Here is a 26,417-nt window from a genome sequence, read left to right as displayed (position 1 = left end):
TTTAGTTTTCTAATTTCTTCTCCTTGTGTTTGGTCTGATTGTATAATTTCCTGTGCTTTGTCTTCTAAGTCAGATATTCTTTCTTCTGCCTCACCGATTCTGTTAAGGCTCTCCACTGCATTTATTTGTTGAATTCTTCATTTCTAAGATTTCCTTTTGATTTCTCTTTAAAATCTCAACTTCGTGGGAGAAATTTTCTTTCATGTCATGTATGGATTTCATTAGTTAATGCATTTGTGTCTGATTACTTCTAAGTCATCCTATGATCAATTTTTTAAATTCCATTTCTGGCATTTCTTCAATCTCATCTTCACAATCTAGTACTGAAGTATTGTGTTCTTTTGGGGGCATCATGTTGTCTTCCTAATTCTTGTTTCTTGAATTGGTGCATTTGTTATTCCGAACTACCCATTTTCTTACTGATCACAACCAATCCACACAGAATTACAACAGAAACAAGAAAAAAAATACATAAAGAAAAAATGTCAGGACACTAGCCCAGGGTTTCCCAAGACTTAAACCTCTTTGAAAATTTGTAGCCCTTATGCCTCCTGGTGCCAACTTACAGTGGTGGGGGAGAAGGCCTGGCTTATCATCTTAGGGAACAGAATGTGTTGCAAACATATTCATTCCCAGCCCAAATTCAAAAGCTAATCTTTTCCGCTGCTTAGTAATTAGTAGGTGATGGCTCGGAGACTTGAGCCTGCAGACAAAAAGTCCAGGACTGGAAGCCAAGACTGTCATTTCTGGTTCTGGATTCCATGTGGCCTGACAAGTCATGCCCACTGTTCCCTCCTCCTCAACTCCTTCCTCACTCACAGAGAATACAGAGACTCAAGCTTTCTTTCACAGCTTCAGCATCAACCAACAAATAAATATTTAATGGCTGACTGCAGAACACTCATTACCTCATCTGGGGCCTTTGGATGATCCTTGAAGACTTAAAAGGGAAGCACAAGAAGAAAATGGCGCAGTAGAAGGTGGAGAGTATCAGAGTAAGAGGCAATGCTGTGTTGGAACCAGCTCATTGGACTTCCAGAGGGCCAACTGTTAGTTATTCCAAAATCTTGCAAGCCACTTATTAAACCATCAGTGGCTTGAAATCAGCCAAGATGAGGCTGTTTTCTCCAGGGAGACTGGCCAGCAAGCTTCTCCCCCGTGCCCCAGAGCTGGCTCACTAGCTCTCCTCTGAATGCGAGGCTGTGAGGCAGGCTCGGGAGCAGCTTTGCACGCAGGCCATGGAATCACGTGGCCCTAGGTCATCTCCACTAGACAATGGCCATGGGCAAACCCCTCCTCCCATGTACATAGAGCCTACGTGTTGAATGCTTACTGTGTGCCAGGTAGTGTCCTCAACACTTATACTTGTTAACTCATTGATCTCACAACATCCTATGAAGGAGAAACTAACATTTTCTCCATTCTTTACATGAGCAAACTCACAGCAAAGAAAGATTAGAGAACTCCACTACTGTGAGCGCCACTTGTCACGCAGCTCACCAAGGCTAATGTGACGTGTTGGAGCACGGGGAAGAATCACACAGAATCGTCATAGTCTTTTCAATATAATTTATTATTCAATGATCAATACCACTCAATATATATATTCAAGGCACACATCTACAGATCAATATCACTCAATATGTTGTTAGTCCACAGGTTATAACACTCATCTAGGAATAAGGCAATTTCCAGAAATATCCAGCAATAGTAATAAGTATAACACATACAAAGCATAAAAGCATAACCAATCTAAACACTCATGGCTAAGGATGTAATATGAATGCTACATTCTCAAGGACCATATCACGTTCATGAAAAGTCCAAGTCCAGAGAGTCCAAAGTCCCCGTTACCACTCGGAGAGTGGATCTCAGAAGAGTCACTTACAGGCAGGAGTCGTGGGATGACTGGCACTCTGGGCAGTAGGCTCAAAGTTCCAAGACGGACAGCAAGGTGAAGGGTTGGAGAGGTCACCTGATGAGAGGTCGGTCCAGCTTTCACGTCAGCTCCAGCAGCGGCTGGGACGTCCAGGCGAGGTGGCTCCAGCAGGGTGGCAGGGAGAGCTTCAGTCAGTGGAGACGCGGGCAGAGTTTCACTCGCACTGAGCCATGGTCCCCGAGGGGATGAAGAGCAGCTCGGAGGCTGCTGGGGCAGGTGGGCAGTGAAGGTGCCCTGGTGTGTCACCAACCACAAGCTCATCCTTTGGGGTGTCACCAACCAGATGTTGGTGTCTGGGTGTGACCCAGACCCAGGGGACCCTGGGTGTGGCCAATCGTGGTGCAGTAGTGTGGATGAAGTAATGCAGTAGTGAGCTGGTTGGCTGCTTCTTATGATGTAGTGTCCCCCAGTCCTTATCAGGCCTCAGCACCTGTGTCTGTTCTGACAGATGGTCTGAGCAGTTCCTGGTGCCTAGTGGCCTTAGCTTAAGAAACTCCATTTTGGTTTTGCGTTTTCTCTTTCTCTTTGGGTTAGCGGTGCTCTGTAACTCTTTTGGGACTCCTGTGGGATTCCCCACATCTACCAAGATCACCAGTAAGTGACAAAAGAGGACAGGCAGTCTGGCCCTAAAGGTTGCCCACCTGAGACAGTAGCCATTGATGACCTGTGGCTATCAAGGACATGAAAGGAGGTGCTATGTGAACCATATGATTGGTTCCAAAGAGTTCGTTTCAAAAAAAAAAAAAAAAAAGGAAGGAAGGAAGGAAAGAAAGAAAGATAAATATCCTGTCACTATTGTATTGATGAGGCTGGTGTGGTGCAGAGGGTTAAACTGCTGCCTGGGATACCGTCATCCCTTACAGGCACCTGTCCTAGTCCTGGCTGCTCTGCTTCAAAACCAGCTCCCTGCCAGTGCTCCTGGGAAAGCAGCAGAAGATGGACTCCTGGTTGCACCCTGGCCAGCCCCAGATGTTGCTGTTGATCCAGTGGATGAAAGAGCTGTGTCCCTCTATGTGTGTTTGGGGGGGGAGGGAATCTCTGTCTCTTTCTATGTTAACTCTACCTTTCAAATAAATAAAACGCATCTTTTTAAAAAGTATATTGATTGGGGGCTAGCGCTGTGGCATAGTGGGTAAAGCCCCCACGTGCAATGATGGCATCCCATATGGGCACCACCAGTTAAAACCCAGCTGCTCCACTTCCAATCCAGCTCTCTGCTATGGCCTGGGAAAGCAGTAGAGGATGACCCAAGTCCTTGGGCCCCTGCCCCTGCATGGGAGACCTGGAAGAAGCTCCTGGCTCCTGGCTTCGGATTGGCTCAGCTCCAGCCATTGCGGTCATCTGGGGAGTGAACCAGCAGATGGAAGACTTCTCTGTCTCTGCCTCTGCCTCTCTGTAACTCTGACTTTCAAATAAATAAATGAATCTTTAAAAAAAAAAAAAAGTATACTGATGATGTGCCAAAACGATAGTACCCTGGATCTACTGCATTAAATAAAAGGTATAGGCTGGCACCGCGGCTCACTAGGCTAATCTTCCACCTAGCGGTGCCGGCACACCGGGTTCTAGTCCCGGTTGGGGCACCGGATTCTGTCCCGGTTGCCCCTCTTCCAGGCCAGCCCTCTGCTGTGGCCTGTGAGTGCAGTGGAGGATGGCCCAAGTGCTTGGGCCCTGCACCCCCTGGGAGACCAGGATAAGTACCTGGCTCCTGCCATCGGATCAGCGCAGTGTGCTGGCCGCAGCGGCCATTGGAGGGTGAACCAACGGCAAAAGGAAGACCTTTCTCTCTGTCTCTCACTGTCCACTCTGCCTGTCAAAAAAAAAAATTAAATAAAAGGTATTATTAAAATCAATTGCACCTATTTCTTTTTACTTTAATGTGCTACTAGGAAATTTTAAATTTGACTTGTGGGACTCGCATTCTACCCCTGTGGGAGAGTTCTGCCATTCACCACCCTGTGGCTTGGAGTGAGTGAGCACTGGTTCAGCCAACGCAAGGAGGACTCCAAGCACAGAGCACCAAGCCCCCAGCAGCTATGTATGACTGTGATTCTTATTAGTGAAATTAATGATTTTCACCTTTTCAAACAACTTTTTTAGGTTTGTTTTATTTCTCTAAAAGGCAGAGTGACAGAGAGAGAGGGAAAAACAGAATGCAAGAGAGATCTTCCGTCTGCTGGCTCATTCTCCTACTGGCTACAATAGCCAGGGCTTGGCCAGGCAGAAGTCAAGAGCCAGGAACCCCATCCAGGTGTTCCACGTGCGTGGCAGGAGTCTGAGGTCTCGGGCCATCCTCCTCCACTGTCTTCCCAGGTGCATTAGCAGGAAGCTGGACAGGAAGCAGAGCAGCCAGGACTCCAACAGGCTCTCTGACGTGGAATCTGGACATCAGTGACTTAACCTGATGCACCACAATGCCAGCTCCTCAAATTCTTGTAACAGATAAAAGAGGAGCTCCGATTGAAGGGATGAGACCCTCAAGAGTTCATCTCCAACAGCCCACTCATCCTGCCGCCCTCCACAAGCAGGAATCCCACAATGTTAAGTGACTTTTTTTTTTTTTTTTTTGACAGGTAGAGTGGACAGTGAGAGAGACAGAGAGAAAGGTCTTCCTTTGCTGTTGGTTCACCCTCCAATGGCCGCCGCGGCCGGCGCACCGCACTGATCCGATGGCAGGAGCCAGGTACTTATGCTGGTCTCCCATGGGGTGCAGGGCCCAAGCACTTGGGCCATCCTCCACTGCACTCCCTGGCCACAGCAGAGAGCTGGCCTGGAAGAGGGGCAACCGGGACAGAATCCGGTGCCCCGACCGGGACTAGAACCCGGTGTGCCAGCGCCACTAGGTGGAGGATTAGCCTGTTGAGCCGCGGCGCCGGCACACGTTAAGTGACTTTTAAATGTGCTGTCTGCGGTTTCATACAAGGTGAGAAAGTCATACTGGACAAAATTAAGGTGTCTACGGAAGCACTTTTCAAATGATCATGGGAAAACACTACCATTTTGCTTGTGAGAATCACATTGGTCTGGTCCCAGGTTCCCTGTCTGTCTCTTGCCCAGAGAAATAATAAAAAGAAGAAGTTAATGTAGTTCTCCTGAAACCCCAATTAGTCCGACAAGAATGGGTTGTTATTAAAAAAAAAAATGAGCAGGGAGCCGGCGCCGTGGCTCAATAGGCTAATCCTCCACCTTGCGGCGCCGGCACACCGGGTTCTAGTCCCGGTTGGGGCGCCGGATTCTGTCCCGGTTGCCCCTCTTCCAGGCCAGCTCTCTGCTATGGCCAGGGAGTGCAGTGGAGGATGGCCCAGGTGCTTGGGCCCTGCACCCCATGGGAGACCAGGAAAAGCACCTGGCTCCTGGCTCCTGCCAGGATCAGCGCGGTGCGCCGGCTGCAGCGGCGGCCATTGGAGGGTGAACCAGCGGCAAAGGAAGACCTTTCTCTCTCTGTCTCTCTCTCTCACTGTCCACTCTGCCTGTCAAAAAAAAAAAAAAAAAAAAAAAAAAAAGCGCTTGACCTTGAATCTTCTGGCTTCCTGTTTCACCGAAGGATCTCTTTTATTGTGATGCTGCTCCCCATGGCCCTAATAAGAGCCAATGAGATGCCAATGCCATGCCCTTGGGCCTCTAGAATGGTAAAATAAATAAACCTCTTTTCTCTATAGCTGACCCAGCCTTGGGTATTTTGTCACAGTGATGAACACGGGTGGGGAGTCCTCTGACCCCCGAATCCTCACCCACACACGTTCACACACACGCCTACACACCTCTCCACTTCTGCTCCCTTACAAGTGCAACGACCCCTCTCCCAGCCAGAGCCCAGGGAAGACTCAGCACCCAGACGCCTAGGTCTAGCTCCAGAGACGGGCACCCATGACACCCGGCCCAGGCACCACAACGCTCTTGCTGTCCTGAAGGCAGCCTCCTCCCAGCCCTTCCTCCCGTCAGCCTGGCTCGGGTGCAGTGTGTGTGGACGCGGAGAGCAGCCAACGCTTCACCGGGCTCTCTAACAAGTTCCGCGGGTCTGTTTGTGAAAGAAAAATTCCAGTGGGCGCATCCAACACATGGAAGTCAAGAGCAGAAATTATATTTATCCACCCCACTGCCAGGGAGATCACATGCCCCGTGAGTCACTCCAGATGTGCTCAAAAACAGTCTCTGTGTGGAAGCCCGGTCCCCCAATCCCAGAGAGAGCTGGATTAAGAGAGGTGCCGGCTCCCGTCCCACCCAGGAGCAGCCGCCTGCCTCCGCCCTCCTGAGGCCAGGCGAGGGCACCTCGGCTCTTCCTGAAAGCCAAGCGAGTGGCGAGCCATCGTCTCCCGGGCAGCATCGGCTTTCGCGAGCGTACCTGTAGCCACCGGGGTCCCCTCGGCTAGAAAGGGCCGCTTTCTCACCTTGGCAGACAAGATGTGTTGGAAGACGCTGCTGCTTCTGCTGTTGTATTACAATGCGCAGGCTACCGTGTCCCACAGGTGGAGCAGGGGTGAGTTGCTTTTTATTCTTTTGTTGGTTTGATGCTGTCTTTTCTTTCTTGAAGACAATCAGGGACTTGGAGGGGAAGGAAGGGGTGGGAAGGAAATTAGAAGCCCCACCACACCCTCCTAATATCTCTGCCCATTGCTTTACGCTTCTGGGCTTCTTATAAAAAGGGAGTGGGAAAATGACACTGAGAAAAATCAAAGCCACTGCTCTGGGCCCTTGGCCAAGGCGGAGAATGCAGAGAGCAACCCTCCCGCCCCGGGCAGGCCAGACAGAACTCACTGCTGCTTCACCGGACGTGGGCGTGCTTCCTGCAGGTCCCCCCACGCTGCTGCAGCTCGGGCAGGGCGTCGAGAGCAGGTGCTGCGGCCTGTAGCTGAAAGGCCGGAACACGGGTGCTGGGAGGCAGGAGGCCTCTCCAGGCTGCCTCCTGACCACAGGTGCACGCGACTAGGCAAGCAGGTAGAGCTGGCTCCGTGGCAGGCAAGGACAGACAAACCCCTCCGCACCTGCTACGCATGGGCCCTGCTACTCCCACCAGCCCCTCACCAATCCACGGAAGACAGGGTCGCCAGCAGAAACTCTTGTCTCACTGCCTGTCCCCGAGGAGGTGGCCCTCAGACCTGGGGTGACACCGTTCCTCCACACTCCCGGGACTGGCTCTGCTTGGCAGACACTGGCAGCACCCCCAGCCGATCAATCGTTCTTAGGAAATGAGGGTCCAACGTTGTTGCCCACTCTTGGCCCCCAATCTATAGGGAGGCCTTCCCACCCCCAAAAGCCGGCCGAGAACCGGAAGAAGGATGGGGCTCCTTCAGGTCAGGCTCGGGGGTGCTCCTCGCGCTCCCACTAGCACCGCGGCGTGGGACGGGATGAGCCCCCTGCTGTCAAGGGCAGTGTCAGGAAAGGAGTGAGCAACACAGAGGAGCCTGCCCTGAAGGCGGGGGTGGGGAGTGGGGCAAAGCCACTGTGCTTATTTCGGTTTTTAGTGCCTCACGGTTCAGCCCGGTATTAGGGACCTGCCCTCCTCTGAGCTGAGCTGTGAAATAATTTTTGCCCAGAGGCAAATAATGCAGCCTTTTACCCTTTCTTTTCATACCAACACTGCATATAAACACACACACACACACACACACACCTGCTCATGGTGTGCACACACATTGGGAGAGGCACAGTGCAAAGATGTCCCAGGGTTGGATTCTACTACCTCCTCCCTTGTCCCGTCTACTGACCTTGCCTATTGAAAAGGGATAACCCAGGCTGTTGGAAAACCAGAAGGGATCTTGAACTCACAATACGGCTTGTAAGCACGGATCGTGAGCTACCCTGCAAGGGACCCAGATTGAAGGCAGCCACAGCTGTGTGATCGCTGGCCAATCTCGGAACTTCTCTGAGCTTTGCTAACAACTGCCCCTCGCAGTGTAACTGAGAGGCCCAGATTAAAAAATGTGAGTGAGAATGCTTTCTAAATGACACAGCACCCTGTAAATGCCAGCTCAAACATGAAACTCCTTCCTTAAAGACAAGTCTGGGGCTCTCAAAAGAGGGTCCAACAGCAACACTGTGGCCCAGCCCCCTCCTCACTGGGGAAGGGCTGTCCCAATCGCTGGAGAGACCCAAGGCCAGCAGGACCAGCACAGAGGGCGCGGTGAGCCCACGGATGCAAAGTGCTGGAGCAGTGGCCCTAACCCGCGTTCAGAGTCAGCAGCTGATGTGGAATCCTTCCACCAGCTTCGGAAGTCGTCCCTGTAGCTGATTCCCTGCATTTTGAACATTTTTTTTGCTAATTACCAAAAGGCACACACAATACTTGCCATTTTTTACGGATGGACTGGGAGTCACACCCAAATAAAGAACACTTTGGCCACATGTCCCTTGCTCTCACACCTTCGTCCTTCTCCCGCCCCGACTCCAGCTCCAGTTTAGAACGTCCTTTGGAAAGAGTGGGAGGACGCCCTCTGCCTACATGAGCCTCCTGCGCCATCCGTATGGCCTTGGCCCCCTACCCCCTACCCCTCCCCCATCCCTGCTCCCCCTGCAGAAATGCAGAAAGAACCCAAAGACGTGCAGCTGCCCACAGGGCGCCCTCTCTCCTTCCACAGCCCCGCCTCTCTCAGAAATGCTCTCTAGGATCCGCCCTGGGAGGTAGCTTCCACGCCAGGATCCAGGGTTGCCCAATTCCCGCCCTGCCTGCTTGATTACCACCGAATGACTCACCTGCGGTCAGGGCCAACCCGGGGCGCCCGATGTCTCTCCCTCTCTCTCTCTCTCTCTCTCTCACACACACACACACACACAGTGGCCGGATTCCCCACACACCCCAGTCCTGCGGAAGCACTGCTTCCCAAGGGAGCCCTAGCCAGACTTCAAAAAATTAAAGTATATGTATATATAATTTTTAAAAGATTTATTTATTCATTTGAAAGCGTTATGGGGCAGGGGGAGAGAGAAAGAGAGAGAGAGGGTGAGAGAGAGAGATCTTCCATCTGTTGGTTCATCCCCCCCAGGCAGCCCAATGGCCAGGGTGAAGCCAGGCCAAGGTCAGGAGCCAGGAGCTGCATCCTGGTCTCCCACATGAGTGCGGGGCCCAAGCACTTGGGCCATCTGCTGCTGCTTTCTCCAGGTCTTTAGCAGGGAGCCGGATCAGAAGTGGAGAAGCTGGGACTTGACCCAGCACCCATATATGGGATGCCAGGATCTCAGGAGGCAGCTTTATCTTCTACCCACCATCTCGCCACTCCCCCTGGGCCGCCCTCCTAACCTAGTGGATCTTTCTAGCAACACCAGCTCCCCACGGGAGCACTCCAGGGAACCCCAGCACTCAGGGCCAAGACCCTGGCTTGCTCGGAACTCAGATTTCCAAAGGGCTGCCTTAGGAGCCAGAAAGTCAATGACATCAGGAGGACCTGGCGAGAGATCTTTCATGAATAAGAGCGTTTCCCTCCACACTCACTGTCATTTCCATACAGCTGCTTTAACCAGTTCATTCAGAACTCAGCTGTCTTTTGGCTTGAGCCGGTCTGCAGGCTGAATCCTTTCCCAACAGCCTTTCTAGGACAAATGTTAGGCACAGCTAAGTGGAAACAGCGGTGAGCCTTCATACTGCTCTGTTATCTGCAGGTCTAAGCCAGGAAGCCTGGAAGAGGCAGGTGTGGGGAGGCAGCAACAGCCTTCATTGAGAAGTTAAAAGCCACTTCTTCCTCGCCAGAACAGGGCCTCCTCTGAGCTGAGGAGGGGCTGAGGTAGAGACAGATGTCAACATCTAATGTCTGATCGTTGGCCAGGACCTGGAACCGCACATAAACCCCTGAATCGCCCCGTCAGGAAGAGAAGCAGGGCCAGTGCTGTGGTGTTGCAGGCTAAGATCTGCCTATGGATGGTGCCGGCATCCCAAATGGGCACCAGCTCCAGTCCCGGCTGCTCCACTTCCCACCCAGCTCTCTGCTGTGGCCTGGGAAAGCAGTGGAAAGTGGCTAGCATGCTTGGGCCCTGCACCCATGTGGGAGACCTGGAAGAAGCTCCTGGCTCCAGGCTTCAGATCGGCCCAGCTCCGGCCATTGAGGCCATTTGGGGAGTGAACCAGCAGGATGGAAGACCTTTCTCTCTGTCTCTCTCTCTCTCTCACTGTCTGTAACTCTACCTCTCAAATAAATAAATGAAATCTTAAAAAAAAAGAGAGAGAGAGAGAAGCATTGTGTAAATCACTCTGACTGAAAAGATTGGAATTTAGTGACAAGGATGGGTAATGTGTTTCTATGGGAATACCGCCATGAACAAAACAAAGTCCTATACCTTCACGGAGCTGATACCCTAGTGAGGGGAGACAGGCGATAAACACATACAGTAATTAGAGAGATGATACAGAGATACGGATTTACAGGAGGACATATAGATAAGAAATGGGGCTGTGGGATGGTGATAAAGTAGGGGCAGGAGTTAGAGTTAATTTTTAATATAGTAGGCACCGAGGGCCTCACTGAGGAGGTGATGAAAAACCTGAGAAGGGAGAGACTCACGTGCTCTCCAGAGGAAGAGCATTCCAGGAAGATGCGCAAAGGCCCTGTGGCAGAAGCCCGCCTGGTGCCCACAGGTGAGGAGGCGCCCGTGGCTGCAGTGCCATGAGCCTGGGCATGAGCGCAGCTCAGTCCAGGGAGGTGGTAGGAGTCAGCCGGGAGCCATCCGAGGAGCTGCGCTTCCCTGGAAGGCCACAAGGGGCAGCATCGTCAGACCTGCGTGCGCAGATTCCCTCCGGGTGCCGTGGGAAGAAGGCGGCGAGGGCCCGGGCCAAGGATGCACGCAGACACCCCGGGGAGGTGCGGCAGGCCAGGCGTGATGAGACCCAGCGGGAGCCACGGAAACCCAGGGCTAGGCTGGGAGATTGCCGGTGAGGGCAGCAAAGTGAGGGCGACTCCTGAGCCGCCGAGCCGAGCGACGGGACACGACCAGGAGGGCTGTGCGCGCGTGTGTGGTGTGTGTCGAGTATGTGTTGTGTCGTGAGTGTGTTCTGTATGTGTGTGTTGTGTGGGAATGCGTTGTGTGTGTTGTGTGTGTGTGTGTTGTGTGAGTGTGTGTGTTGTTATGTGTGCATATTGTGTGTTGTGTGTGTTGTCATGTGTTGTGTGAATGTGTGTTGTGTTTGTTGTGTTGTGTGTGTCATGTGGGTGTGTGTTGTGTGTTATTTGTGTGTTGTATGTGTTGTTATGTAGTGTGTGTTGTGTGTGTTGTGTGTTGTGTGTTGCATTGTGTTATATGTATGTGTTGTGTGTGTTGTGTTGTTTGTTGTATGTGAATGTGTTGTGTGTGTCATGTGGGTGTGTGTTGCATTATGTGTGAGTGTGTGTTGTATATGTTGTGTGTGTCGTGTTGTGAGTGTGTGTTGTGTGGTGTGTCATGTGTGTTGTGTGTTAAGTGTGTTGTGTGTGAATGTGTTTTGCATGTGTCATGTAGGTGTGTGTTGTGTTGTATGAGTTCTGTATTTTGTATGTGTTGTGTGTGAATGTGTTGTGTTGTGAGTATGTGTTGTGATTGTTGTGTGTGAATGTGTGTTGTAGGTGTCATATGTGTGTGTTGTGTTATGTGTTGTGTTGTTTGTTGTGTGTGAATGTGTGTTGTGTGTCACGTGGGTGTGTGTTACGTGTTATGTGTGCTGTGTTGTTTGTTGTGTGTGAATGTGTTGTGTGTGTCACGTGGGTGTGATGTGTGTGTTATATATGTTGTGTGTGTCATGTTGTGAGTGTGTTGTGTGTTATGTGTGTTGTCTGTGAATGTGTGTTGTATGTGTTATGTAGGTATGTGTTGTGTGTGTTGTGTTGTATGTGTTCTATATTTTGTTGTGTGTGTTGTGTGAATGTGTTGTGTTGTGTGTGGGTATGTGTTGTGTTTGTTGTGTGTGAATGTGTTGTGTGTCACATGAGTGTGTGTTGTGTTGTTTGTTGTGTGTCAATGTGTGTTGTGTGTGTCACGTGGGTGTGTTATGTGTGAGTGTGTTTTGTATGTGTTGTGTGTCGTGTTGTGTTTGTTGTGTGTTAAGTGTGTTGTGTGTGAATGTGTGTTGTATGTTTCATGTAGGTGTGGTGTAAGCATGTGTTGTGTGTGTGTCGTATGTTGTATATTTTGTTGTGTGTGTTGTGTGAATGTGTTGTGTTGTGTGTATGTGTTGTGTTTGTTGTGTGTTGTCCGTGTCATGTGGGTATGTGTTGTGTGTTACGTGTGTTGTGTTGTTTGTTGTGTGTGAATGTGTTGTGTGTGTCACATGGGTGTGTGTTACGTGTGAGTGTGTGTTGTATGTGTTGTGTGTCGTGTTGTGTGTTAAGTTGTGTGTGAATGTGTGTTGTATGTGTCATGTAGGTGTGTGTTGTGTGAATGTGTGTGTGTTGTGTGAATGTGTGTGTGTTGTGTGTGTGTGTGCCCACGCTGAGGGTTGAGGATACAGTAAGGAGAAATGACAAACTGCAAACGCACCAGATTTCACCAGGCCGCTGGGAACACAGCACCGGAGTCCACCCGGAAGTGAGTGTGGCCCCAGCGAGGACAGCGCTCAGAGCCGGGCCTGCGTGCTGCGGATCAGGGGGCAGGCGGGCAGGAAGTGAGGACGGAAGTGAGGGTGGCCAGCATCGAGGACAGCGCTCAGAGCCGGGCCTGCGAGCTGCGGAACAGGGGGCAGACGGGCAGGAAGCGAGGACGGAAGTGAGTGTGGCCCCAGCGAGGACAGCGCTCAGAGCCGGGCCTGCGAGCTGCGGAACAGGGGGCAGACGGGCAGGAAGCGAGGACGGAAGTGAGGGTGGCCCCAGCGAGGACAGCGCTCAGAGCCGGGCCTGCGAGCTGCGGAACAGGGGGCAGACGGGCAGGAAGCGAGGACGGAAGTGAGGGTGGCCCCAGCGAGGACAGCGCTCAGAGCCGGGCCTGCGAGCTGCGAAACAGGGGAGGGCAGACGGGCAGGAAGTGAGGACGGAGGGAGCAGCAGCACTGGAGAAGTGGGTGCCCGTGTGGGGCGAGTGGGCGCGAGCGTGGGGCGAGCGCACATCACAGGGGCTGTTCTCCTCCAGCCACGCGGGTGCTTGGGGCCAAGCCTAGAACCGGTGGAGCTGGGCCGTGCCTGGGCCAGGAGAAAGGAACAGGGAGACAGCAATCAAGGATCCACGCAAGCCAGCGGGGCCTACAGGCTGTAGCAATTTGGCCTGATACACACACATTGTTATAAAGCAAAGTTTGAGCTTTTACAAATGCTTGTGATTCATTTAAGGATATGTGAGGTTTTTGTTGATTTATTTGAAAGGCAGAGTTAGAGAGACGTAGAGAGATCATCCATCTGCCGGTTCATTCCCAAAATGGCCACAGTGGTCGGGGGCTGAGCCAGGCTAAAGCGAGGAGCCCAGAACTCCATCTAGATCTCCCACATGGGTGCAGGGGACGAAGCATTTGGACCATCTTCCGCTGCTTTCCCAGGAACATTAGGAGGGACATGGATCAGAAGCGGAACAGTTGGGGGCCAGCACTGTGGCACAGCAGGTAAAGCCACCACCCGCAACACCAGTGGCCCGTATGGGTGCCAGTTCCAGACCCAGCTGCTCCACTTCCGATCCAGCTGCCTGCTGATGCATCTGGGCAAGCAGCAGAGCGTGACCCAAGTGCTTGGGCCCCTGCACCCATGTGGAAGTCCCAGAAGAAGCTCCAGGCTCCTAGCTTCAGCCTAGCACAGCCCTGGCCATTTGCAGCCATTTGGGGAATGAACCAGTGGATGGAAGATTCTCTCTCTCTCTCTCTCTCTCTCTCTCTGAGTGTCTGTAACCATGCCATTCAAATATTTTACAAAATAAATCTTAAAAAAAAAAAAGTGGAGTGGCTGGGACTCACGCCAGGGCTCACATAGGATGCTGGCGTCCCAGGCAATTGCTTACCCTGCTACCATAACACCGGCCCTAAGACTATGACAGCAAATGCATTCGCTCATTCATAATTCACTGGCTGCCCTTCTTGTAGTTACTTAGAACTTCGGATTGCCTGGTCTTTGGGCAGAGGCACCCACATAAACACATAACTGATCACCCCCTGGGTGAGACTGGGTTTTAGGGTCCCAGAGATCTGAGTTACAGCCTAGTCCTACCTCAAACAAATCGGGTGGAAGGATTCCTGAGCCGCCTAGTTTCTTCATCTATGAAACAGGAAGTGAGTACCTACCTCCTAGGAACACAGGGACAGCACAAGGCGCATAGACAGGCACCCAGTGCTCCCGAGCCGCACACCGTACAACTTCAATGTGAGGTCCAAAGTTGTCTCCCACCAGGTGACGAGGACAGAACACACGGTTACCTGGGAGCCTTGAACCTCTGACTCCGCTCCTGGACTAACCTGGGCCGTGTGGCGTGACCTTCAGCAAGGGAATCACTTGTTCTACGCTGGTCGGTCCAACCTTTCAGAGGCCAGGAGCCCGTGCCAAGGGCCAGCCTGGGCAGTGGTCTCACAGGCAAGGAGACGACATGCAGCTCAGGTGTCCCCCAGGACAGAGGCACATCCAGGAGGGTGAGCGGGGCGGGGGTGTGGACTGATGTAGAAAGCAAACGGACTGGGTTTGACACCAAGCGGGAGGTGCACAAAGCCAGGAGTTCGGACGCCCACGCCTCTGCAGCCTTGGCTGTGGCTCGGTGCTCAGGTGACCTGTGGCGAGCAGGAAGCCGAACCTGAGATGACCTCCATCCATGCGGGAGACAAGACAGACGGGATGGGAAGAAAGCCCGGCAAAGCCTCCAGTCTCCAGGGCTGTGGTTGTGCTTCTTCGCGTCTAGCTCACGGTCTAGAAGTCATTCCTGGCCGGCGCCGCGGCTCACTAGGCTAATCCTCCGCCTTGCGGCGCCGGCACACCGGGTTCTAGTCCCGGTCGGGGCGCCGGATTCTGTCCCAGTTGCCCTTCTTCCAGGCCAGCTCTCTGCTGTGGCCAGGGAGTGCAGTGGAGGATGGCCCAAGTGCTTGGGCCCTGCACCCCATGGGAGACCAGGAGAAGCACCTGGCTCCTGGCTCCTGCCATCAGATCAGCGCGGTGCGCCGGCCACAGCACACCTGCTGTGGCGGCCATTGGAGGGTGAACCAACGGCAAAGGAAGACCTTTGTCTCTCTCACTGTCCACTCTGCCTGTCAAAAAAAAAAAAAAAAGAAGAAGAAGAAGAAGAAGAAGAAGAAGAAGAAGAAGAAGAAGAAGTCATTCCTAAATCTGCATCGGGGCTGCACTCAGAGCTCCTGCATCACCCAGACCCCACGGTCACACAGGAGAAGCGCGGGCCCCTGCCCCATCCCTGCCTGGAGCTGGCCGTCCAGTGATAAAGGGGCAGGATGTGAAATGGGTAGAATGGATGCTGAAAGCACACGGAGACAGAGATGGGGAACAACAGCACACGGTGCGGCTGCCCCGAAGGCTCCCCAGGAAACTTGGATGTTTCTCCAACGCTGTCAGAGCTTCAAGCTTTGCATCCAGGTGGACAGCTCGGAGTCGGCCGGCCCTTGTCTCGCCGTGGCTGTGTCTGGCAGGGTTGAGCCTTCATCATGGACAAGAACATCCCAGGGTGCCTAGACATTCAATTGTTAATCTCTGTGGGTTTAAAAAGAAAAAAAATATGGATTTATCTGAAAAGCAGAGTGACAGAGAGAGAGAGAGCGAGCAAGCTTCCGTCTGCTGCTTCACTCCCCAAATGGCCACAGCAGCTGGAGTTGGGCCAGGCCGAAGCCAGGAGGCTGGCATTCCAGCCAGATCTCCCTTGTGGGTGCTGGGGCCCGAGCACTTGGGCCGTCTTCCGCTGCTTTCCCAGGCGCCTTAGCAGGGAGCTGGATTGGAAGTGGAGCAGCTGGGACTCAAACCTGCACTCCAATGTGGGATGCTGGTGTGACAGGCGGCAGCTTAAGCAGCTGTGTCGCAACATCAACCCCACTTCTGCATCCATACACTGCGTCCACCGAGCGGCTCCTCACCCACCTCCAGCGTCTCCAGGGGAGATGGATTTGTCCTCTCCAGGTCTCGCCTCACATAGAGTTAGGCATGGGCAGCTGCAGAGTCAATGACACCCCAGCCCCAGGGCTGGCTGCCCTCCAGCCACCTGCGGGGGCACAAGCACCCGCACCTCTGCCCGACGCCCAGGGTCAAAGCAGCTACGGAAACGTGACGGCAATTACTGCCAGGGCTGAAGGGGCGGGGAGGGAGGGACCCGCCTTTAAGATTCCTGTGCTCCCCATACAGACCTCCCAGAGCAAGAGTCTGCACACTGGAGCCCTGTCTAATGCTAACCTCCAGAGGGAGGCATTATTAAGGAGGCGAACGAGGGCTATTGGAAACAAGTGTTCCCATTTTCAGGCTAAGCTTTGAATCGGAAGCATTTTCTTCTCGACCCTTTGAGAACTCGGGGTTCACCTGGCGCGAGCACGCTACCGCAGCATTGCCGTGTGCAGACAAGCCATTGAGTGAGGAAGTGCAGGTCTAGGGCAGAGAATGGCTTCCCAGGAGGTGGCCACCCTGTGATTACAGGGGCAGAAAGGCCTCCACATCCACGCCACTCCCTCCCTGTCCCCTCCCCATCCGCCTAGCGGTGAATGTTTTTAAAAGGGAACAATACCTTCAACTTTGCAACAAGAGAGAACTTCTGGGAGCAGAATTAAAGAAGCAAAATGGATCTCACAGATAGATCCTACGCTGAAAAGGGGTTTCATCCATGCTTTCTGGATGGGAAGAGGAGTTGGGCACAGAGCAAGAAACAGGGCACGCCCCAGGCGAGACCCGTCTAGGCCCGCTGTGAGCCTGGTTCCATGTCTACTGAAGAGAAAGCAGAGGCAACGTCTACACCCTCTTTGTGCCTCCACCTACAGCCTCCAACAGCATGATGCCCTTGGTCTCTTCAGATGTCTCTGGGAGGCCCGCTGGAGTGAGCCTTGAACTGTTTTATGGTACAAGGGCTCCACCTGCTTATCAGGGACCTGGGCCACCCAGTGGTTATCGATGCTGGCTGCCACTGTCACCTGGAAGCTGTCAAAGTTCCGATGCCACCCCCAGGGAACCCCTAAGGTGGCCTAGGGTGTGAGCTTCAGTTGTGAGAGGTTCCCGGGTGATGCTGCAGCAAAGTCAGGTTGATGACCACTGGGCTAGCCCAAAGCGGACACCCAGCAGGGGCAGTGGCTTCTGTACAACTTCACAAGCACAGTCCAAGCGCCTCCTGATGAGGACAGTGATCCTCTACCCCGGGAAGACGTACAAAACCTAACGTCCCCAGTACACCCTGGCTCTGCGGAATCGGCATCCTGGAGCTGGGACCAGGGGTCAGTATTTTTATTTTTAATTTTATTTTTATTTTTATTTTTGACAGGCAGAGTAGACAGTGAGAGAGAGAGACAGAGAGAAAGGTCTTCCTTTGCCCTTGGTTCACCCTCCAATGGCCGCCGCAGCCAGCGCACCGCGCTGATCTGAAGGCAGGAGTCAGGTGCTTCTCCTGGTCTCCCATGGGGTGCAGGGCCCAAGCACTTGGGCCATCCTCCACTGCACTCCTTGGCCACAGCAAAGAGCTGGCCTGGAAGAGGGGCAACTGGGAAAGAATCCGGCGCCCGACCGGGACTAGAACCCGGTGTGCCGGCGCCGCAAGGCGGAGGATTAGCCAAGTGAGCCGCGGTGCCGGCCGGGGTCAGTATTTTTTAACAGGTGATGCTAACGGTATGAACCAGCAGAGTCGGAGGTGCCTCACTCACCTCAGCTCCCCTAAAACCACAGGCAGAGACCGTGGATGAACAGAAGCCAGGGGCTCCACGAGCCCTAACATCTAGGAAACTCCCCTAAGACCCTGGGCTATTGCTCCAAGTTCAAAGGCTCCTTCCCACGCTGGTCGCACTGCAGGCCAGAGAGTCCTTCAGACAAGGATTCTGCCAGCCAGTAGCTAAGCCTAGTGCACTCCCTAGAAGCCTGCCAGGCTCTGCCACAGGTGCCCAAACACAAAGCCACATGTATCCCAGCCCCTGAGGAACTTGTGGTATGGAGCGTAACAAGCTACCTCCAACCAGCTCGTTTGCTGGGAAGTGGGAGATGGCTACAAAGAAGTTTTCGGGAAAGTTCCTGTGAGTTCAAGCTATTTCACCTTTTATCCCTTCTGCCGGAAATCCATCTTAAATGCGTGACGTGGTCCCTGCCTCCTACAACACAGTGCACCGGACACCACCAGGCCTTCTCCTCAGGGCTCCGAGCTCCGTCCCTGACCAGCAGAGTGGTCGTTTTCGGTTCTACAAGTTGCGCTTTGCACAACTTCAGGGGGCGCCACTCTGCCATCGCAGTCTTAGTTATGTCCTCCATTTTCTGGCAGATGACAATCAAATGTCTTGGAGAAACTGCACCTTTTGTTATCAGCTGGCAGCAGGTTTAGCAATCCTTGCAGCACAGTGGGGCTGTGGCGGTAGTCAGGGCTGTTTATCCCAGCCTGATAGGATCTCCGAGAACTGCAGCTTATAGCCAGCAGGCCTGTGCTTGGTAATAAATAGTCTATCTCCTCCCCCTGCTGGTCCCCAGCAAGCTCTAACTCTGGTTATCCCGCGTCTCTCTGTGCAACCCCTGGGGAGCAAGATTGACAAATCATTGACTGTAGGCTGAGTGCATTCTTAAACCACGGTGCCTGGGGGAAGCCTGAACTGGGCCTCACGGTCCCTCGGAGCCAGGAGTCCGGGTCTTGTGGCAGCTCTCTCCCTTTATTTTTGCCCTCTGTATATATTTTGGAGGCCAGGGTAGCCCTGATCCTTGATGAAGAGCAAGGAGAATGACTATCAAGCAGCACTTTATTCTGATAAAATAAAGCGCACAGGGGTGCAGTACTGTTGGAGAACAGTACAGAGGAACTTCCAAAAGTTCACGGAAAACGGAATTAAAAGATAAGACGATATGGGTGCACAAACATTTTGAAATCCAGTGCATAGATTATTCACCACACACATGTTCCCATGAGCTTTTTCAAGGCCTCTCATATACATGAACTTTAAAAAATTTGCACCAAAACAGACTTAACGCCACTCTCTCTGAACTCTTTGAGATACCCTCCTATCTTTAGGGACTTCTTTGTTGAATTTGGAACTTTAGCTTTGCTCACTTCTCTTCTGCATTATCTCTCTTTGCTTTAGTATAAATTCCTCAGGGCCTACATATGCCTAGGCACATGCATTTTTCAAAACTTTCTCAGGGGACCAGCACCGTGGAGTAGCAGGCATCTTATACGGGTGCTGGTTCGTGTCTTGGCGCTCCTCTTCCCATCCAGCTCTCTGCTGTGGCCTGAGAAAGCAGTAGAAGATAGGCCAAGTGCTTGGGCCCCTGCACCCTTGTGGGAGACCCAGAAGAAGCTCCTGGCTCCTGGCTTCGGATTGAACCAGCTCTGGCCATGGTGGCCATTTGGGGAGTGAACCAGCACATGAAAGACCTCTCTGTCTGTCTGTCTCTCTCTCTCTCTCTGCCTCTGTCTGTAATGATACCTCTCAAGTAAACAAATAAAATCTTAAAAATAAACACACAAAAAGGATACCTTCTCAGGTGGGCCTGATGAGCCACCAGGCTTGAAGCCACTGCAGGGTCTGATATCCCGAGGAGCTTTGCAGGACGTGCCAGGGGAGTCGGTCCCCATGCCCACTCTGTGTCCACCACCACGCTGCGTCGATGGCTTCTGAGACTCTCTGGCCACAGCAAGGCTAAGGAGGGAGAAGGGCAGTGTGGACACAGCCTCCCCGGAGCTCACGTTCTATTTCTTCCAGCCGTGCTGTTCCCTGCTGCCCATCGGCCGAAGAGGTCCTCGTCCCTGCCACTGAACCCAGTCCTGCAGAACTCCTTGGAGGAAGTGGAACTGCTCTACGAGGTAGGCAGACGGGACGGTCGTCAATCTGGGTCACCTAGAAGGCACTGGGTCTTCTCGATGCTTTCTGGAGGAGTGACCTCCTAGAGACCCTGAACATGACTGGCCCCTGCTGCTGTGGGGAATGGTCTAGACTCGTTGCGGGGGTCACGGAGTCCTGCGGGTCCCAAAGCAGCCCTAGGACCTCCAGCCCCCCCTCCCCCCAGCAGGGAAGGAAGGCATCAGTCCAGTGGAGGCAGGATTAGTGCTTCGGTTTGATTCCTGGGAGTCACCACCAGCTCTGAGGCATGACTCACCCACAGGGTCCAGGGTCTGGGTGCCATCACGCTGCCAGGCTTCCCTGTAGGCAGAGAGGGGCTTCTGGAAGCCCAGGGCCACCCTGCAGGCTCTCTGTGCTCAACTCTGGCCCCCGCCTCACTGAAAGTGCACCCCCACCAAACTACAGGGCACACGTCCTGAAGCTGCACTGTCTGCCTCCCCCTTCTGTGGCTCCAGATCTGAGCCTCAGCCCTGGCTCTGTCACCCCTCAGCCATGTGACCATGCACTGAGACTGCTGGGTTAAGAAAGAGATACTAGGGCCGGCGCCATGGCTCAATAGGCTAATCCTCTGCCTTGTGGCGCCGGCACATCAGGTTCTAGTCCCGGTCGGGGCACCGGATCCTGTCCCGGTTGCCCCTCTTCCAGGCCAGCTCTCTGCTGTGGCCAGGGAGTGCAGTGGAGGATGGCCCAAGTGCTTGGGCCCTGCACCCCATGGGAGACCAGGAGAAGCACCTGGCTCCTGCCATCGGATCAGCGCGGTGGGCCGGCCGCAGCGCGCCGGCTGCGGTGGCCATTGGAGGGTGAACCAACGGCAAAGGAAGACCTTTCTCTCTGTCTCTCTCTCTCTCACTGTCCACTCTGCCTGTAAAAAAAAAAAAAAAGAAAGAGATACTGTGCTCTAGCCACACCACTGAATCCTGCCGTGGGGAGCACAGTGGAAATGCCACGTCTCACACGTGGAAGTCACACAGCAGATCCTTGTTTGGCTGGTTTGTTAGAGATGGATTTGTTTCACTTGAAAGCCAGAGTGACAGAGAAAGAGATCTCCCACCCAGTGGCTCATTCTCCGCATGGCTGCAGTGGCCAGGGCTGGGTCAGGCTGACGCTGGGAGCCTGGCACTCGAGCCAACTCTCCCACGCGGGTGGCAGAGACTTAAGCACTTGGGCTGCTGCTTCCCAGGGACACAGGCAGGAAGCTGGCTCCAAAGTGGAGCAGACTGCTGCTGGGATATGGGACACCAGCATTTGCAAGTGGTGGCTTAAGCCACTGTGCCACAGTGTCAGCACCCCCACCCCCACGCCATCCATGTTTTAAGAAGATAAAAGACAGTACCACGCAGGAGGGAGCAGAACAGGGGCAAGATGGAGTCAGAGAGAAGAGTTAGGAATTGGAGTTCCTCCAGCTACGAGCATCTGTGAGGTGCCTGCTGTGTGCCTGGCCCTGCCCAGGGAAGGAGATGGCAGGCCCACCCAGCCCTTACCCTGGGCAGGCAGAGAGAGACACAGCCCAGTCTCTGTATCCCACCCAACTCCTCGCACAATTCTCCTCATCCTTCAAATTCCGAGATTCTGATTTGGGAAATTACCCAGAAGAGCCGGTGTATGCTTTAGGAGGTATGTGGTGGGTGGGATGGAGTTAGGGCGGCAGGGAACGGCACCAGACCCTGGAACCAGCGGTCCCCTGAACAGCAGCTCTGCGGCCGGCACCAGGCTGGGTGTGTCCGCGCTTCGAGGCTCGGAAACATTGAGCAACTCTTGCCCCATTCCATGGGCAGTGGGAAAGGCAGGCCCGGAACCCACATCTCTCTGGATTCCACAGCTTCTGCCCCCGAAGCCTCCCCGCGCGGATGCGGGTTGTGAGGAATGCGGCTTGGTCCTGAGCACGGCCCGCCCTCATGTCTTCCGCCTCCTGTGTTTCTCACCAGTTCCTGCTGGCCGAGCTGCGCATCAGCCCCGACCTGCACATCTCCATCAGGGACGAGGAGCTGGACTCCCTGCGCAAGGCCGCGGACTTCCGCGCCGTCTGCAACGATGTCATCCCCAAGCGCCTGCCGGACATCCGGCGGCTGAGCGCCAGCCTGGCCAGCCGCCCCGGCGTCCTCAGGAGGGAGGACTTTGAAAGGACCGTGCTGACCCTCGCCTATGCGGCCTACCGCACGGCGCTGTCCCAAGGGTATCAGAAGGACATCTGGGCCCAGTCCCTGGTCAGCCTCTTCCAGGCCCTGAGGCATGATCTGATGCGGTCCTCAGGCCCCCGGGCGGCTCCCTGAGAGCCTGGGCCCCCGGAGCAGGGACCTGCACACACAGCAATCCAGAAAGGCTTCCTTCTCTCTCTCCACCTACACAGCCCAGCAGGAAAACACGCCCAGCGACACAGATCGGCCGAGATAAAATACAAGGAGCCCCGATGCCCCTCTGCGCTTGGTAGCTTCCTGCCAGGCACATGTGCCGGGAGAAAGGGCCGCTGAGGTCCCTCGGGATGCCTGCCAGGCGGGATGCTTTGCCTGAGGTCATGCAGGAGTCTTAAGAGAGGCTTCCCCGCAGAGCAGAGCCATCGCTGGACACACCAGGAGTGAGGGCGGGAGAGAGAGAGGGCGGCAGAGAAGTGTGGGCATGGCACGAAGATGGGGTGAGGGGACAGCGGCCTGGAGCTGGCTTCCCAGCAGTCCCATAGTAAACTCGAAGAAGCTAGAGCTACACCCAAATAAATGCGTTGTGAGCCAAGGATGCACTCCCTGAGTTTTTCCGAAAGCCACCAGGAAGAATCGGTCAGGAAATCAGTGGTTTTATGACCTGTCTGCCTTAACTCACCCTCTCTGTAAGCTGATTGTATACAGAAAAGAAACAAGAAAGGGGGCCACAGAGGTGCTGGGAGCCCAGTCCTGCTTTGTCTTTCCAACACAGAACCCGAGCTAACGCAGAGGGGCCTTGCGAATGGAAGAGGTGGCCCCGGCCTCTCTCTCCCAATCCTAAAATAAGTTAGCATCTTCAAATAACCAGGTGCACCCAAGAAAACACAGGATGTTACCCTGTCAAATGCCCAAATACTGATTTAAGTTGATTCAATACTGATTTAAACATCTAAACTATACATATGAAAAGTTTCAGCTTTTATTTACTAGCTTAGGAGACTCATTGGAAACAGTCTAATGAACGAATTGATAAGATAATCTCTAAGATTCCTTCCACCTTTGAAATTCCTACAATCGTTGAACTACCTGCAAGATACTGCAGGGAGGGACAACAAGAGGCCTGCAGGACTGTTTGTACCGACGCTGCCCTGCGAGCTGGGGCTTGGCCTGTTCTCTGCCCAGGTCTGAGTTTTTCTGCTGCCTCCCTCACCGTCAGGCATTTTTACCGATGTAACCTGCCCTCCCTGGTTCATTCTTCCTTAGCCTCAAGATTAAGGTAGTGAGGTATGTTCTCATTCTATGTCAAAGAGCAGTTCCTGGCTGAAGTGTCTGCTAGGTTCTACAAGGGCTCCTCACAGCACAAGAATGCTACTAGCTTTGGCAAAGTGTCAGCTGGGGTTGGACTGGAAGCTGCAGAAAGTCTAGTCTTTGAATGACAATCACTGGGCTAAATTCGGTTCTGCGAAGGTTATTCAACAATTGTCATTTGACACAAACGAGCTTTGCCTATCAGCCCTAGCAACAGGGTCTTTTTGGAGAAATACAAGGATGCAGGAAATGTCATCTGCATCATCTCCAGTCTTGCGTAGTGCTACTCTCAGGCCCAGAGGAGCGATAACTCCCAGCCTCTCTCCCCGATCATATTGCTCTCATACGGCCCTCAAGCCCAGGTTCTGAGTTACACTTGTTGTTCTGTCTTTCTCTTTCTAATTGACATCATAACTCTGCTGGTCTCTTTCCTTTCATTCCAGCATTTCTGCCACTCTGTATTTGGACCCAACTCTGAATATCTGTATCTGTTTCTTGATACACCTCCAGGCCCCTTCTGGTTGACTTTGTTTCTCTCTCTCTCTCTCTCTCTCTTTCTCTCCACTTCTATCCCTCTGACTGCTTGCTCATACTCTGATACTGTCTTTCAGTCTCTTGGCTAAAACCAAGAGCAGTGTACAGACAGGACTGTGAATCCCCAGAGGAAGTGAACCTTCTTTCTTTCCATTCTTCCTGCTTGTGGGATTGGGAAGTGACCAACAATGGCTTCCATCCCTAGACACCATGCAGTCAGTCATGCACCACCCCCCCAGACTCCACCCCCATCCGAATGGATCTGTACCCAGACCTCATCAGATGGAAAGACCAGCTCTGCAGTCCCTGCCTACTGTTTTATGGTCAATGCCTCCTCCAATGGTAGGAGACCTGTGAATTGAAGGCTCAATCCCAGGATCACGGGTAGCAATGCTAGGTTCATTCATCTAGCAACAAAAAATTGAAGGCACTTTGTATGTAGAACTTTTGGGACCTGAAAGCATATGGTAGTCAACAACTGACAAAAAAGAAATTACCTTTTTAAAGGCAAATGAAGACTTTATTTCCATAACTAGGTTCTTAAACACGATTTGAATCTGAAAGCAGATTAATTTCTTACCCCAAAAAGTTTTATAACAATTACTTTATTGACATGAAAATGATATATTATGCTCACCATCCCTCACTCCCCAAAATACCCTGCCCCTTGGAGCAGGAATTTAACACTTAGTGATTAAGATGCCTACACTCCAAAGTAGAGGGCCTGGGTCTGATTCCTGGCTCCAGCTCCTGACTCCAGTTTCCTGCCAATGCACACCCTGGGAGGCAGCAGTGATGTCTCCAGTAATTAGGTCCCGGCCTCCTACATGGGACACCTGGATTGCACTACCAGCCCCCAGATCCAGCCTCAGCCCCACCCCCCAACCCTCAGCCCTGGCTGTTGCAGCATTTAAGGTGCGAACTGGTAGATAGACGTGGTTTTCTCTCTCCCTTAATTTTTTTTTAAGATTTATTTATTTATTTGAAAGTCAGAGTTGTACAGAGAGGAAAGGCAGAGAGAGAAAGAGGTCTTCCATCCGCTGGTTCACTCCCAGATGGCTGCAACAGCTGGAGCTGCACAGATCTGAAGCCAGGAGCCAGGAGCTTCTTCCTGGTCTCCCACGTGAGTGCAGGGGCCCAAGGACTTGGGCCATCCTCTACTGCTTTCCCAGGCCATAGCAGAGAGCTGGATCGGAAGTGGAGCAGCCGGGTCTCAAACCAGCGCCCATATGGGATGCCAGCACTGCAGGCAGTGGCTTTACCTGCTACGCCACAGCACCAACCCCTCTCTTTCTCTCTTCCTCCCCCCATTTCACCTTGTTCATGTTGCTCTCTCCACAACGACAGAAGGGTTGCATTTTGTCACATTTACTCACAGAATAATGTGAGAGTGTAATGCTTGCAGTGGAAACTTGTCTTACAGACCCATTGCTGCCATGTGTACACTGCTGGGAAATTGTAGGATCGAAGACCCCGGAGGTTTCTGCCGTAGCTGGCATCCTCACAGCTATCTCCCGCATCACACAAGAGACATTGACAAACCTCTCTGCGCTGCAATTTGCATTGCTCAGTCATCTCACCTTGAACTGACTGAAAATACAATCACATAAGTGGTAAATCAACAGATATTTCCACAGCTAAACTCATCGAAAACGAAATGCTCATTAACTGCCTGTGCACAACACCCTTTACTTTCTTAACCCATTTCCTTGTTGTCCATTAGAGGAAAAAAACTCATAAAAGTTACCATCTTAACCAATGTCAAGGGTACGGTAATGTTAACTACATGAAGGATTTTCAGGAAGTCCATGAAAATGCCTATTATGAGAAAACAATACAGAACTTTCAAAAATTCTTGGCACTCAAATAAACATGGTTTCACTCCATTTTCCGTGAACTTTCTGGTCTCCTTCCATGCTCGTGCCACACAGATCGCCACGAGTTTTTCGTGTTGTGAAACTGAAGCTCCACACAGTGGAACCGCCCCGCCTTGCCCCTCTGCCAGCCCTCATTGGCCTCCCTTCCACTTTCTGCTGTTCAGGGTTGAGCACTTTAGACCTCTCGTCCGAGGGGGACCAAAGGGTTTTTCTTCATCTGAAAAATGCGCCAAGTCCTGAAGGAGAACTTCTGGTCTTACTGTGTCACTTGCCTCACCTAACTTTATTGAACAAATATTCCTTTACGGTGTAATAAAAATGCCATGATGGAGTTACTAAAGCCACTGGAATCCTTGTTTTCTCAGATTATCTCACCCAGGAATCTGAAGTGGCTCTTGGGTAGAATAGTGGATGTTGACTTCCCCAGCTGTTCATTACCAAACAGTCTCTTTAATATTTGCAGCCCAAACGCCACCCATGCAGTAGTGTTCATTCTGAGTTTCAAAATCATCCCACATTGGCATCCCCATTAATCTGAATGGAAGTCTAAGAAACTGAAGGAAGGTAGTTTAGGTGGTCCTAATAGCCCAGAACATAGTGAATTCAGGAGCAGGTCTTTTAGAGAAATGAGTCATCCCAACCAGTCCTACAATGGCAAGATAATTCCAAAGAGAACCTGGATTTCCCACAGTTGCACCTGCCTTTGAAGTCCAGAACTGGTTTGGGGGGCATTGCTCCCCTGGGCGCTTTACCTTCACCCCAGGGGATCAT

General features: G+C 52.7%; 1 protein-coding gene and 1 long non-coding RNA gene across 5 annotated transcripts in view; one reads left to right on the top strand and one right to left on the bottom strand.

Moving 5' to 3' along the window:
- LOC149127600 (uncharacterized) overlaps window positions 1-7,911 on the bottom strand; it is a 151,819-nt gene extending 143,908 nt beyond the window's left edge. The window contains exons 1-3 of one of the 4 annotated variants that reach the window (XR_016231090.1): window positions 7,645-7,911; window positions 6,695-6,788; window positions 6,328-6,481 (exon numbers count right to left, since the gene is read on the bottom strand). This is a non-coding gene — a long non-coding RNA (uncharacterized LOC149127600). Of the gene's footprint in view, window positions 1-1,588; window positions 2,634-5,434; window positions 5,958-6,327; window positions 6,482-6,694; window positions 7,533-7,644 lie in introns of those variants that run through there. The other 3 variants (XR_016231091.1, XR_016231092.1, XR_016231089.1) reach the window with 3 other exon arrangements.
- Window positions 6,283-22,519, top strand: FAM180A (family with sequence similarity 180 member A). Its single transcript, XM_008258158.5, has 3 exons — window positions 6,283-6,416; window positions 19,658-19,758; window positions 21,721-22,519. The coding sequence occupies exons 1-3, from the start codon at window positions 6,341-6,343 to the stop codon at window positions 22,063-22,065; spliced, it is 522 nt and encodes a 173-aa protein (XP_008256380.1). The 5' UTR covers window positions 6,283-6,340; the 3' UTR covers window positions 22,066-22,519.
- The last annotated feature ends 3,898 nt before the right edge of the window (window positions 22,520-26,417 follow it).

The sequence above is a fragment of the Oryctolagus cuniculus genome, chromosome 3 (genome assembly GCF_051225735.1).
Source record: "Oryctolagus cuniculus isolate XC-2025 breed Fujian yellow rabbit chromosome 3, ASM5122573v1, whole genome shotgun sequence".
Lineage (NCBI taxonomy): Eukaryota > Metazoa > Chordata > Mammalia > Lagomorpha > Leporidae > Oryctolagus > Oryctolagus cuniculus.
Note: the sequence above shows the minus strand (reverse complement) of the source record. Positions and strands in the feature narration are given on the sequence as shown.

Coding starts and splice junctions, on each gene's coding strand:
- FAM180A (XM_008258158.5), top strand. CDS start 6,341: ATGTGTTGGAAGACGCTGCTGCTTCTGCTGTTGTATTACAATGCGCAG. Junction 6,417..19,657: donor GTCCCACAGGTGGAGCAGGG/GTGAGTTGCTTT, acceptor TATTTCTTCCAG/CCGTGCTGTTCCCTGCTGCC. Junction 19,759..21,720: donor AAGTGGAACTGCTCTACGAG/GTAGGCAGACGG, acceptor GTTTCTCACCAG/TTCCTGCTGGCCGAGCTGCG.